Raw genomic sequence first — 14239 nt, forward strand, 5'->3', positions numbered from 1 at the left:
CTGATGCTTGGGAGGACTGGATGAACTGAGTTATGTAAATAACAGCAGCAGGTAACAGTTTAAATAATTAAAAAACTGTTTTTTGTGATACAGGCTAGGACCTCACACCCCTAACCAGCCCATACAGTGAATCCATTCATAACAGATTTGTCTGTCAGGAAAAAACCCTGCCACTTCGAGATCAAGCTTTCCCTGAATTTGAAAACCTGCGGGAAAATACAGACTTACCTGGTCGCAGGTGACACAAATACACCCCTCCCCCAACCCACCCCCCACACCCAAAAGGTGCCTTTAACCTTCATTACAAGTAGCTAAGCCATAAAAAGCTGGTTTCCAGGTAGCACAGACCATTCACACCCCAGGGGTGTGGAGTTCCTATAGCCCGATGCTCATGACATATGTTTTGAGGTCAAGGACAACAAGTTTTTATGTTTATTTTGTCTCTGGTACAAGTAGGCCCAGCCCCCTGCAGCACAAACCCTTTTGCTGCCAGTTTACAGGGAAGAGAACTGTCTGCAGTTGAGGTTATATGTGTCCACATGTTAATGCTCTTTGAACTTTCATTTATGGTTTATTAATGAAAAGCCTTTATTATTAGAGTGAGCGCTCTACATAAATGTTGTAAGGTCACACTGCACAACTGACAGTGGTTCCAGTTTTTAAAAAACTGTACACGTGTTTGAAAAGTTTAACAATGTGAGGCTACGTAGAATGCTCTCCGATTAGATGCAAATGTTTGCAGAAGCTGTTAAGATTGATAAAATGTCTAGAAAAAAATGCAAGTACGAGAAAAAAGTTTTGCTAAATTACTGTGAAAATTTTAGGTATTATTTCTTTGAAGCATCATTTAGTAAAACGTGTTGATGCATGCTAGTATTTCCTAAAAATATTCATAATGGAAAAATCAGTGTAAACATTTTGGAAAACATGAAAATAAACAGCCACTGGCAAAGCCAACCAAGCCAACATTGGTTGTCAGTCTTTTGGTTTTGTCAAGGAGTGTCTTGTTCTGACATGGTTTTCGTAACACTATTGTTATGGGAGCTGCCAGGCCCTCACCATTGTAACAGACCTTGGCAAAAAGCAAGAAAGGGATTTTGGTCTCAAAAAGCACATATTGCCAAAGTAGTTCCTGGCATTGAGCAAAACCGCTAATATACTCTTGTGGAAGAGCAGAATGTTATCACTCATAGTAAAGCCATCTGATAAGAGAGAATTAATAACAAAATGCCTTGGTTAACGCCATATCTAATCAGGGGCCCATGGTATGTCTTTGTATTAGTGAAATTAATGAATTCACAAGAATTTACAGAAATAGACCAGGAAATTTTACTCTTAGAAAATATTAGTGAACTGCATTTTATCAGGAGCAAATATACATGTGTAGATTTGCTCAATCGGAAATCTTTTGACCATTTACAAGTTCACTTTCCTTCCAACCACTTTTTTCCCCCAACCCTGGAGGAACTTCTAATTCTGCCCTTGTCAGGCATAAATTTCCAACCTTTTCTCAGTATGGGAAAGGGTTAGAGAAGAGCTGGAGAAAATCCTTAAAACATGCAAATTAGTCAGTTTGCACTCTGAGGCATTCCAAACAATTGCTTACTGGTTCCTCCAGCCCCAGTATGTAGATCTGCAGAAAGGTGGCAAAATAAGGAAATTGCCATAGTAGGGACTGACATTGCAAGTAATCAAGCCCTACTATAGTAAAGCCCTGGCATAATCAGGGAAGCTGTTAGAGCTCTTACTTAATGAGATTGCTGCCATAATTTGTCGCCGCACTACACAGCATCAAAGGGACAATTAGATGGTTTTTACAGGACAAGTAGATTTAAGTGGGCAAGCAGTTTTTTAAATTAAATTCACACCCCTGCACCCTAAACCCTTGAAAGATAGAGGAGCCCTTAAAGCCCAGGCTCTAGACAGCTGGTGCTCTGTGGGGCTGTACCAGGAGGTTTGCTGCAGATAGTGAGAGGCCTTCATCAACTGTCTGTAGAAAGTGCCTGGGAAGAAAGTGCTAAGAAGGCCTAAAGATTCACACTGAAGTTACCCAGTCACTGATGTGGTAGAATTACTGCGCCAAGCCCTAAGCTGTAGTGGAAAGAAGAAAAATGTGAAAGACACAATAACCGACCCATGATGAAGAGGGATGGCTGAAAGCCCCTGTGAGTGAGTATAACACACAACACTGTAGTAAATTCAAAAGGACTTGGCTAACACCAGAACAAAAACAGAGAACCAGTGAAAAAGCTTAGAAGTCTGAGAGACTGAATGGGAAAAAAGGAGCAGAGTCGTTGCTGGTACGAGCAGGCCAAGGGAGAAGCAGGCAGAGCGCAGGACAACAGCATACACAGGCAGCAGCTCTTGAAGCAGGTCCTAAGAGGTCCATCAGTGAGATGTTGAACATGACGAAAACATCACTACAAACCGAGGAGGTCCTTCAGTCACATACAGAAAGAGAGACAACGAGGGGACATGTGCCTCTGTGACCCTTCACACTGTTAACTCCCTGAAGTGCAAAGGCATCTTGGCACGAAAGATGATCACCAATAGTTTCGGTAAAAAAACTATGAACAAAATCTTATGTACAGTAAATACATTATCTGAGCACGTCTCCCTCCCCTCTTCCAAGAGCTGGTCCACAAATGTACCAAAAACGAAGAGACCTTTTTCCCCCCTATAGTTTATAAAACACTTTAGGAGTTTTGTTAGCAGCAAGTCTTTCACAAGTAAAAAAAAAATATACACAGGAATTATTTTGGTCACGTGGGTGGAAGGTCCACTTGCTTGGTCCTTCAATCGTCAGCTATAGCTGCAGCTTCACCTGCAAAACAGAAAGTAGGGCAGCACATTAGCGACTCCGCATTACAGTGATGGACTTGCAAAGCGAACAGCTCAGCCATGGTACATCAGTCCATAGCTGCAGCTCTCTACCACGCCAGAAATAAGACTCACACAAAGCTCAGTCACTGCACCCCCGTCAAAAGACCTAAAACCCTCACCCATGCCAAAACTAAGACTCACTACAACTCAGCCTCTGCACCTCCGTCCACAACTGGAGCTCTCACCCATGCCAGAACTAGGACTCACACACAGCTCAGTCACTGCACCTCAGTCCAGAGCTGCAGGTCTCACCCACACAAGAACTAAGACTCACACACAGCTCAGCCTCTGCACCACAGCTCAGAGCTACAGCTCTCACCCATGCCAGAACTAAGACTCACTACAGCTCAGCCTCTGCACCTCAGTCCAGAGCTGGAGCTCTCACCCATGCCAGAACTAGGACTCACACACAGCTCAGTCACTGCACCTCAGTCCACAGCTGCAGGTTTCACCCACACAAGAACTAAGACACACACAGCTCAGCCTCTGCACCACAGCTCAGAGCTGCAGCTCTTACCCATGCCAGAACTAATTCACTACAGGTCAGTCACTGCACTTCAGTGCAGAGCTGCAGCCCTCATTCATGCCAGAACTAACTCACACACAGTTCAGCCTCCGCACCTCAGTCCAGAACTGGAACTCTACAATTCCAGAACTAGGACCGAACCATACCTAAGTCACTGCACCTCAGTCCAGAGCTGCTGCCCCCACCCATGCCAGAACTAAGACTCACAGAGCTCAGTCACTGCACCTCAGTCCAGAGCTGCAACCCTCTTCACCATGCCAGAAATGAGACTCACTACAGCTCAGCCACTGCACCTCAGTCCAGAGGGGCTGCCTCCACCCATGCCAGAACTAAAACTCACACAGAGCTCAGTCACTGCACCTCAGTCCAGAGGTGCTGCCCCCACCCATGCCAGAACTAAGACTCACACAGAGCTCAGTCACTGCACCTCAGTCCAGAGCTGCAACCCTCTTCACCATGCCAGAAAGGAGACTCACTACAGCTCAGCCACTGCACCTCAGTCCAGAGGTGCTGCCTCCACCCATGCCAGAACTCAGACTCACACAGAGCTCAGTCACTGCACCTCAGTCCAGAGCTGCAACCTTCTTCACCATGCCAGAAAGGAGACTTACAGCTCAGCCACTGCACCTCAGTCTAGAGCTGCAGCCCTCACCCACATCAGAACTAACTCACACACAGCTCAGACCATGTACCTCAGTCCAGAGCTGCAGGGCTATACAATACCAGAAATAAGACTCACACACAGCTCAGTCACTGCACCCCTGTCAAAAGACCTAAAACCCTCACCCATGCCAGAACTAAGACTCACTACAGCTCAGGCTCTGCACCTCAGTCCAGAACTGGAGCTCTCACCCATGCCAGAACTAGGACTCACACACAGCTCAGTCACTGCACCTCAGTCCAGAGCTGCAGGTCTCACCCACACAAGAACTAAGACTCACACACAGCTCAGCCTCTGCACCACAGCTCAGAGCTGCAGCTCTTACCCATGCCAGAACTAAGACTCACTACAGCCCAGCCTCTGCACCTCAGTCCAGAGCTGCAGCCCTCATTCAAGCCAGAACTAACTCACACACAGTTCAGCCTCCGCACCTCAGTCCAGAACTGGAACTCTACAATTCCAGAACTAGGACACAACCATACCTAAGTCACTGCACCTCAGTCCAGAGCTGCTGCCCCCACCCATGCCAGAACTAAGACTCACAGAGCTCAGTCACTGCACCTCAGTCCAGAGCTGCAACCCTCACCCACATCAGAACTAACTCACACACAGCTCAGACTATGTACCTCAGTCCAGAGCTACAGGGCTATACAATACCAGAAATAGGACTCACACATACCCAAGTCACTGTACCTCAGTCCAGAGCTGCAGCTCTCTACCATGCAAGAACTAAGACTCACACACAGCTCAGTCACTGCACCTCAGTCAAGAGCTGTAGCCCTCACCCACACCAGAACCAAGACTCACACAACTCTGTCACTGTATCTCAGGCCATAGCTGCAGCTCCCACCCGTGCCAGAACTAAGACCCACACACAGCTCTGTCACTACACCTCAGCCTGGAGCCGCAGCTCCCACCCGTGCCAGAACTAAGACCCACACACAGCTCTGTCACTGCACCTCAGCCTGGAGCCGCAGCTCCCACCCGTGCCAGCACTAAGACCCACACACAGCTCTGTCACTACACCTCAGCCTGGAGCCGCAGCTCCCACCCGTGCCAGAACTAAGACCCACACACAGCTCTGTCACTACACCTCAGCCTGGAGCCGCAGCTCCCACCCGTGCCAGAACTAAGACCCACACACAGCTGTCACTACACCTCAGCCTGGAGCCGCAGCTCTCACCCGTGCCAGAACTAAGACCCACACACAGCTGTCACTACACCTCAGCCTGGAGCCGCAGCTCTCACCCGTGCCAGAACTAAGACCCACACACAGCTCTGTCACTACACCTCAGCCTGGAGCCGCAGCTCTCACCCGTGCCAGAACTAAGACCCACACACAGCTCTGTCACTACACCTCAGCCTGGAGCCGCAGCTCCCACCCGTGCCAGAACTAAGACCCACACACAGCTCTGTCACTACACCTCAGCCTGGAGCCGCAGCTCCCACCCGTGCCAGAACTAAGACCCACACACAGCTCTGTCACTACACCTCAGCCTGGAGCCGCAGCTCCCACCCGTGCCAGAACTAAGACCCACACACAGCTCTGTCACTGCACCTCAACCTAGAGCCGCAGCTCCCACCCGTGCCAGAACTAAGACCCACACACAGCTCTGTCACTACACCTCAGCCTGGAGCCGCAGCTTCCACCCATGCCAGAACTAAGACCCACACACAGCTCTGTCACTACACCTCAGGCCATAGCTGCAGCTCCCACCCGTGCCAGAACCAAGACCCACACACAGCTCTGTCACTGCACCTCAGCCTGGAGCCGCAGCTCTCACCCGTGCCAGAACTAAGACCCACACACAGCTGTCACTACACCTCAGCCTGGAGCCGCAGCTCCCACCCGTGCCAGAACTAAGACCCACACACAGCTCTGTCACTACACCTCAGCCTGGAGCCGCAGCTCCCACCCGTGCCAGAACTAAGACCCACACACAGCTCTGTCACTACACCTCAGCCTGGAGCCGCAGCTCCCACCCGTGCCAGAACTAAGACCCACACACAGCTCTGTCACTGCACCTCAACCTAGAGCCGCAGCTCCCACCCGTGCCAGAACTAAGACCCACACACAGCTCTGTCACTACACTTCAGCCTGGAGCCGCAGCTCCCACCCATGCCAGAACTAAGACCCACACACAGCTCTGTCACTACACCTCAGGCCATAGCTGCAGCTCCCACCCGTGCCAGAACCAAGACCCACACACAGCTCTGTCACTACACCTCAGCCTGGAGCCGCATCTCCCACCCGTGCCAGAACCAAGACCCACACACAGCTCTGTCATTGCACCTCAGCCTGGAGCCGCAGCTCCCACCCGTGCCAGCACTAAGACCCACACACAGCTCTGTCACTACACCTCAGCCTGGAGCCGCAGCTCTCACCCGTGCCAGAACTAAGACCCACACACAGCTCTGTCACTACACCTCAGCCTGGAGCCGCAGCTCTCACCCGTGCCAGAACTAAGACCCACACACAGCTCTGTCACTACACCTCAGCCTGGAGCCGCATCTCCCACCCGTGCCAGAACCAAGACCCACACACAGCTCTGTCATTGCACCTCAGCCTGCAGCCGCAGCTCCCACCCGTGCCAGCACTAAGACCCACACACAGCTCTGTCACTACACCTCAGGCCATAGCTGCAGCTCCCACCCGTGCCAGAACCAAGACCCACACACAGCTCTGTCACTACACCTCAGCCTGGAGCCGCATCTCCCACCCGTGCCAGAACCAAGACCCACACACAGCTCTGTCATTGCACCTCAGCCTGGAGCCGCAGCTCCCACCCGTGCCAGCACTAAGACCCACACACAGCTCTGTCACTACACCTCAGCCTAGAGCCGCAGCTCTCACCCGTGCCAGAACTAAGACCCACACACAGCTCTGTCACTACACCTCAGCCTGGAGCCGCAGCTCCCACCCGTACCAGCACTAAGACCCACACACAGCTCTGTCACTACACCTCAGCCTGGAGCCGCAGCTCCCACCCATGCCACGCGGCACCCACTGTTTCCCAGAGCCAAGTCTGAAACAGAGCTCAGTCACTGCACCTCAATCAAGAGCTGCAGTTCTCTCCGGTTTCCAAAACTGAGGCCTACACACGGCTCAGCTACATCTCAGTCCAGAGCTGCAGCACCCACAGCTCCATAGACCTCTGACCCTTCGCTCCTACTTCCCAATCCAGCCACATAAAGGTTGATATATAAGTGGCATATGCAATCCACAGAGCAAGATGAGTATTCAGAGCAGCTCTTTCTCTTCACACAGCTCCCTTCTCACCCCACCTTCCCCGTGCCCTCCTTTCTCTCCCCTTCCCGGACTTCTAGGCGGCAGCATGGAATGGTGATTGATACCTTTGTCCACACTTCTTCTAAAAAACTGCCATTTTCAGAAAATTCATTAATTCAGTTGCAAGGCTAAGCAACCATGAGGAAGAAAAAAAAAATGCTCCATCCCTGACAAAAACGAATGCTTTGAGAGGGACGGGCTCTAGAACAGACACGTGGCCCGGGCAGGGCTGAGGCCAATTCACAACACTCTGCACCCTTGGACTCCTTTTAATTCACTAGTTCACAGTCCATTTTACTACCTCCAGACCCACAACCGTATGAGACAGGCCAAAGAGAGTTTTCTGCAAGTACGAAACCACACACAGAGGTTGCTACAGCAAAAACAGCTATTTCTGTTGACGAGCCAGAGACGGTGGAGCCGACACTGCATGAGATGCATCTACTTCACAGCACCCTGCTTCAAGAACAACTCCTGTATGGATCCAGAGTCGCTGCAAGAGTGTGCTTAAGAGAATCACCTCCCTGTTTAGCATTTGACTCTCAAGAACTGCTTTTCCTGCAGGGAAGCCCGAGTCACTGCACGTCTGTTTCTATGACAAACACACAGCCCTTTAGCATCTTGCCACAAACAGCAGCTCCTCCTGCAGGGAAGACTGAGTCAATGCATGTATATGTTTCTAAGAGGCGCACCTACCTCCTCAGCATCTTGCTCTCAAAGACCGTCTCTTCATCACTTTCCACTGAGCCCATCTCCATGTTATCATCGTAGTTGGAGAGGAGCCCATACTTTTTCTTCTTCTCAGGCTTTCTTAGTCTGAAACATAAAATGAAGTCAGTGAGACATCCCAAGCACCTTCTGAGCTGCATTTGAACAAATAACTGGCTGATCCCCTTATGTCAAACCCTTTGCTGAAGACAAAGAGAGCAGGGTACAACCCCACTGCACACCCATAGCAGTGATCCACTTGTAACCTATGCCCCCTCCATTACCACAGCTCCCTATCGATACAGATTCTTAACCCCACACCCATGGTAAGATTTAGAGCTGTACTAAAATATACTCGACCAAGCAGTGCAACTCATTATGGTCCCTACAGTTTAATTCCACAACCAACTTCTACATTACTGTGGTCTCTTGGGCTCCATTATTCAGCAATGCTTACCCCAGAGAAGCCTTATACATTGGCCAAGCTATCTCTCAACTCCCCATCTGATAACTACCAGTGCTCTGGTCTAAACCTCATCTTCTACCCCACTGTCCATTCTTCCATCGTAGTGACCTTTACTTCAGCCAGCTTTCTCTTCTTATTGAAGCTCTCTTTTGACCTTTGGATCACGGTCATTCACTTACACCCCAGTACCCTTTTTACCCCAAAACACACATATCCCTTCCCTAACTATAATTTTGCCTTCTCCGCAAACCCACTCCTTGCCTTCTAGCTACATATGACGATCATTACACTGGGGGACAAAAGAGTGATGAGACTGGCCAGGCTTCTGAAAAAGTGTGATGGTCATAAAAATCCTAACACACAAGAACTGCCTTGTAGGACAGACATTGTCGGAGGGGTAATGTGCAACATCATCAGCTGCACAGTAAACGGACGTGAAACTCTTGAAACTAGCGTTTGCCGGTAGCTGGGTACGAACGACTGGGTGAAATCAAACATGAATAAGCAATTGTAGAAAATAATCCTAGACCTCTGCTGTTGCTTTCTGTTCCTCACTAGACCCTCAAGCCCCTCTCTTCTTTCTCGTCCCTCATCAGACCCGCAAGCCCCCATCTTCTGTTTTCTCACCCCTCACCCGGGCCCTTAGGCTCCCCTCTTCCTTCTCCTCCTCACCAGGCACCTGGGCCCCTCTCTTCCTTCTCCTCACCCATCTCCAGGCCCTCAAGCCTCCCTCTTCCTTCTCACTGGGCCCTCGGGTCCCTCTCTTCTTTCTCTTCGCTCCTCGCCAGAGCGTTACCTCACACTCCTCTCCTTCTCGGGTACCTCCTCCTCGTCAGGTCCTCACGCCCTGACCTCACGCTCCTCTCTTCACCCCCTCCTCACGTCCCTCTCTTGGTTCTCCTCACGCCCCTCCCTCCCTCTGACCTCACGCTCCTCTCTTCACTCCCTCCTCACGTCCCTCCCTCCTCTCACCTCATGCTCCTCTCTTCACTCCCTCCTCACGTCCCACCCTCCCTCTCACCTCACGCTCCTCTCTTCCCTCCCTCCTCACGTCCCTCCCTCCTCTCACCTCACGCTCCTCTCTTCACTCCCTCCTCACGTCCCTCCCTCCTCTCACCTCACGCTCCTCTCTTCACTCCCTCCTCACGTCCCTCCCTCTCACCTCACGCTCCTCTCTTCCCTCCTTCCTCACGTCCCTCCCTCCCTCTCACCTCACGCTCCTCTCTTCACTCCCTCCTCACGTCCCTCTCACGTCCCTCCCTCCTCTCACCTCACGCTCCTCTCTTCACTCCCTCCTCACGTCCCTCCCTCCTCTCAACTCACGCTCCTCTCTTCACTCCCTCCTCACGTCCCTCCCTCCCTCTCACCTCACGCTCCTCTCTTCCCTCCCTCCTCACGTCCCTCTCACGTCCCTCCCTCCTCTCACCTCACGCTCCTCTCTTCACTCCCTCCTCACGTCCCTCCCTCCCTCTCACCTCACGCTCCTCTCTTCACTCCCTCCTCACGTCCCTCCCTCCCTCTCACCTCACGCTCCTCTCTTCACTCCCTCCTCACGTCCCTCCCTCCCTCTCACCTCACGCTCCTCTCTTCACTCCCTCCTCACGTCCCTCTCACGTCCCTCCCTCCTCTCACCTCACGCTCCTCTCTTCACTCCCTCCTCACGTCCCTCCCTCCTCTCACCTCACGCTCCTCTCTTCACTCCCTCCTCACGTCCCTCCCTCTCACCTCACGCTCCTCTCTTCACTCCCTCCTCACGTCCCTCCCTCTCACCTCACGCTCCTCTCTTCACTCCCTCCTCACGTCCCTCCCTCCTCTCAACTCACGCTCCTCTCTTCACTCCCTCCTCACGTCCCTCCCTCCTCTCACCTCACGCTCCTCTCTTCACTCCCTCCTCACGTCCCTCCCTCCTCTCACCTCACGCTTCTCTCTTCACTCCCTCCTCACGTCCCTCTCACGCCCCTCCCTCCCTCCTCTCACCTCACGCTCCTCTCTTCACTCCCTCCTCACGTCCCTCCCTCCCTCTCACCTCACGCTCCTCTCTTCACCCCCTCCTCACGTCCCTCTCTTGGTTCTCCTCACGCCCCTCCCTCCCTCTGACCTCACGCTCCTCTCTTCACTCCCTCCTCACGTCCCTCCCTCCTCTCACCTCACGCTCCTCTCTTCACTCCCTCCTCACGTCCCTCCCTCCCTCTCACCTCACGCTCCTCTCTTCACTCCCTCCTCACGCCCCTCCCTCCTCTCACCTCACGCTCCTCTCTTCACTCCCTCTCACGCCCCTCCCTCCCTCCTCTCACCTCACGCTCCTCTCTTCACTCCCTCCTCACGTCCCTCTCACGTCCCTCCCTCCTCTCACCTCACGCTCCTCTCTTCACTCCCTCCTCACGTCCCTCCCTCCCTCTCACCTCACGCTCCTCTCTTCACTCCCTCCTCACGCCCCTCCCTCCTCTCACCTCACGCTCCTCTCTTCACTCCCTCCTCACGTCCCTCCCTCCTCTCACCTCACGCTCCTCTCTTCACTCCCTCCTCACGTCCCTCCCTCCCTCTCACCTCACGCTCCTCTCTTCACTCCCTCCTCACGTCCCTCTCACGTCCCTCCCTCCTCTCACCTCACGCTCCTCTCTTCACTCCCTCCTCACGTCCCTCCCTCCCTCTCACCTCACGCTCCTCTCTTCACCCCCTCCTCACGTCCCTCTCACGTCCCTCCCTCCTCTCACCTCACGCTCCTCTCTTCACTCCCTCCTCACGTCCCTCCCTCCCTCTCACCTCACGCTCCTCTCTTCACTCCCTCCTCACGCCCCTCCCTCCTCTCACCTCACGCTCCTCTCTTCACTCCCTCCTCACGTCCCTCCCTCCTCTCACCTCACGCTCCTCTCTTCACTCCCTCCTCACGTCCCTCCCTCCCTCTCACCTCACGCTCCTCTCTTCACTCCCTCCTCACGTCCCTCTCACGTCCCTCCCTCCTCTCACCTCACGCTCCTCTCTTCACTCCCTCCTCACGTCCCTCCCTCCCTCTCACCTCACGCTCCTCTCTTCACTCCCTCCTCACGCCCCTCCCTCCTCTCACCTCACGCTCCTCTCTTCACTCCCTCCTCACGTCCCTCTCACGCCCCTCCCTCCTCTCACCTCACGCTCCTCTCTTCCCTCCCTCCTCACGTCCCTCCCTCCTCTCGCTCCTCTCTTCACCCCCTCCTCACGCCCCTCCCTCCCTCCTCTCACCTCACGCTCCGCAGCGTGCAGTAGGCCACCCCCAGCAGGCAGACCCCGCTCAGCACGTAGAAGGCCCTCCGCAGCACCGGCAGCTCGGCCCCCAGGAAGCCCCCCGGCGCGCGGGCCTCGGGGGTGCTCGAGGCGTTCCGGGGGGGCTCCGTGCTGGCCCGGCTGCTGTTACCGGGCACCGAGGCCTCCGCGGCCCCGAGAAGCACCGCCAGCACCAGGATCCGCACCATCTCCGCCGTCCCGGAAGTAAACAAAGGACGTCACTTCCGGTCTGGCCGAGCCAGGGACACCTGAACCACGATGCCTAGAAACACAGTAACGACTTGGAAGAAAAAGAAGCTGGGCCAGATGCAGACTAATGAGTACAGGGACCCCCTCCCCGCGGGTGGGCGACGGGGTGACGCCCCCAAGACCTGGAGCTCCGCGTTCACTGTCGCGTTACACCCCGCTCCAAGATGGCGGCTGTGCGCGCACGCGGAGCTCCGTCTTCTATTTCAATCAATCTTAACCTCTGTCGAAGACCGCGCATGCGCACGTGGACTCGGAGCCTATTCATCTATCAGTGCCCAGCAACCAGTCACGGAGCCGCTTCACTCACCAGGGCGACCTCAGCAGCCAATCACAGAGCGCCCTTACGAGGGCCTAGCTACCACCGAAACAAGCATCGGCAAAGCCAATAGATCGTGCCTTTGAAAGGTGCTAACCAACTTTCTGGTACCACTTCCACTAGCCACTTCTTGTTACCGACGCAGAACAGCATCAACGAAAGAAAATCTATCATGATGATGTATGTGCAGGTGTGCATCCATGGATTTACTTTTAATTTACTGTTCTACAATCTAAGGGGGTGCTCCGCCGGGCATTCTGACCGCGGCGGTACAGCCGTGGCCAGAAGCGGAAAGCCGGCGGTGTACCGCCGCCATGGGGATTCTGACACCCCATACCGCCATCCTGTTCCTGGCGGGTCACCCGCCAGGAACAGGATGGCGGTATGGGGTGTCGTGGGGCCCCCGTAACAGGGCCCCACAAAGAATTTCAGTGTCTGCTTTGCAGACACTGAAATTCGCGACAGGTGCAACTGCACCCGTCGCACCTTCCCACTCCGCCGGCTCCATTCGGAGCCGGCTTCCTCGTGGGAAGGGTGTTTCCCACTGGGCTGGCGGGTGGACTTTTGGCGGTTGCCCGCCAGCCCAGTGGGAAACCCAGAATGACCGCCGCAGTCTTTTGACCGCGTGAAAAGTAAAAAGTGTGCAAAAGTGTATTACAGAGAAAAGAATGGCCAGTAAGCAAATTGCAGCTGACAGGCTCCGTACAAAAAAGAATAGAAATTTCAGGGAGCGAGTAAGAGCAATCAGTGCCTCCGAATGACGGACAGCCGGACTGCGCGGGAAGGGGCGGGAGCAACCATTTAACTCGGGGTGCATGGCAGGAAAAAAAGAGGGAAAACTGCCAGCAGGAAAGAGGTCACCATGTAGGGGCGGTACAAACAAAAGCAGAGCAAGGAACGGCATCACATAAGCAAATAAAAAACAACATTTGCAATGCAATGGGTCTTGCGTTTGCTGGAGTTAGAGCTAGTGGCGCTGTAAATTCCTAACCGGACTTTTCTTGCCACATGACTTGAAAATGAAAAGTAAAACAGCTGAAATAAGCCGATTCAAAGAGCCACTGCCACCATGCGCATGAGCCAGAAGGAGAGACACAAAAAAAAAAAGGAAAAAGAAGTTTGCTCGCAGTCAACATATCCGGAAACACGCAATTATCCATGTAACAGGGTTGATGGCCAAGGCAGTAACTAAACTGCCTCCACGACGTACAAACATAAAGCATTTACCAATGGTAAATAAGGATTTTAGAAAGGCAAGCCCATGAACGAGTGGTGGGTGTGGTTAAAAGCCCTCAGTTAGATTACAACAGGCCACAGCGCTTGCACGCTCGATCTAATGAGACAGTCAGGAAAGACACCCAATGAACCAGAATCCACTTTATTCAGCACAACAGATCTTTCAACAATAGACAGCTAAAGCTGTCCATGAGAATACCTAAAAACAGGCTTTGGGTCATCACCCTTCAGCCATTGCTTGCTTGCAGTACTTTTCTCATGTCGTTCATACCACTGGAGTATTTAGCAGCTATCTTGTTATTTACAGACACCCTTTATTCAAGATGTCTTTCTCTGGCACCTCCACGAGACACACATTCTAGTGAGCTCAAGGTGCTCCAATTGAGAGTTGCAGCGCTTATCTATACGTGGTACTGCGGGGCTGGTTACCATTAGAGAAAGTACAAGTAAAATAGTTTGAGCAGTGACTACCACATCCAAGACACATTTTAGGAAGTCCCATTATTGTCTCAAACTCACAAGACACCTGAAAATACCCCACAGCAATGTAAATCTGATGGCTGTGCAGAAAATAAAGTTTGGCATGTCTATAAGAATATATCTTACAAAAAGTTTGAGCCAAAGGAAAACTTATAGTCACCGTCCCT

General features: G+C 52.8%; 1 protein-coding gene across 1 annotated transcript; it reads right to left on the reverse strand.

The window, feature by feature from the left end:
* Positions 1-401: 401 nt before the first annotated feature.
* FAM174C (family with sequence similarity 174 member C) lies at positions 402-12215 on the reverse strand. The gene is made up of 3 exons (XM_069216664.1): positions 11750-12215; positions 8056-8175; positions 402-2824 (listed from the first exon to the last, which is right to left on the reverse strand). Exons 1-3 carry the CDS (start codon positions 11977-11979, stop codon positions 2821-2823), a joined length of 354 nt encoding a protein of 117 aa, XP_069072765.1. The 5' UTR covers positions 11980-12215; the 3' UTR covers positions 402-2820.
* Between the last annotated feature and the right edge of the window lie 2024 nt (positions 12216-14239).

This window comes from Pleurodeles waltl, chromosome 12, assembly GCF_031143425.1.
Source record: "Pleurodeles waltl isolate 20211129_DDA chromosome 12, aPleWal1.hap1.20221129, whole genome shotgun sequence".
NCBI lineage: Eukaryota > Metazoa > Chordata > Amphibia > Caudata > Salamandridae > Pleurodeles > Pleurodeles waltl.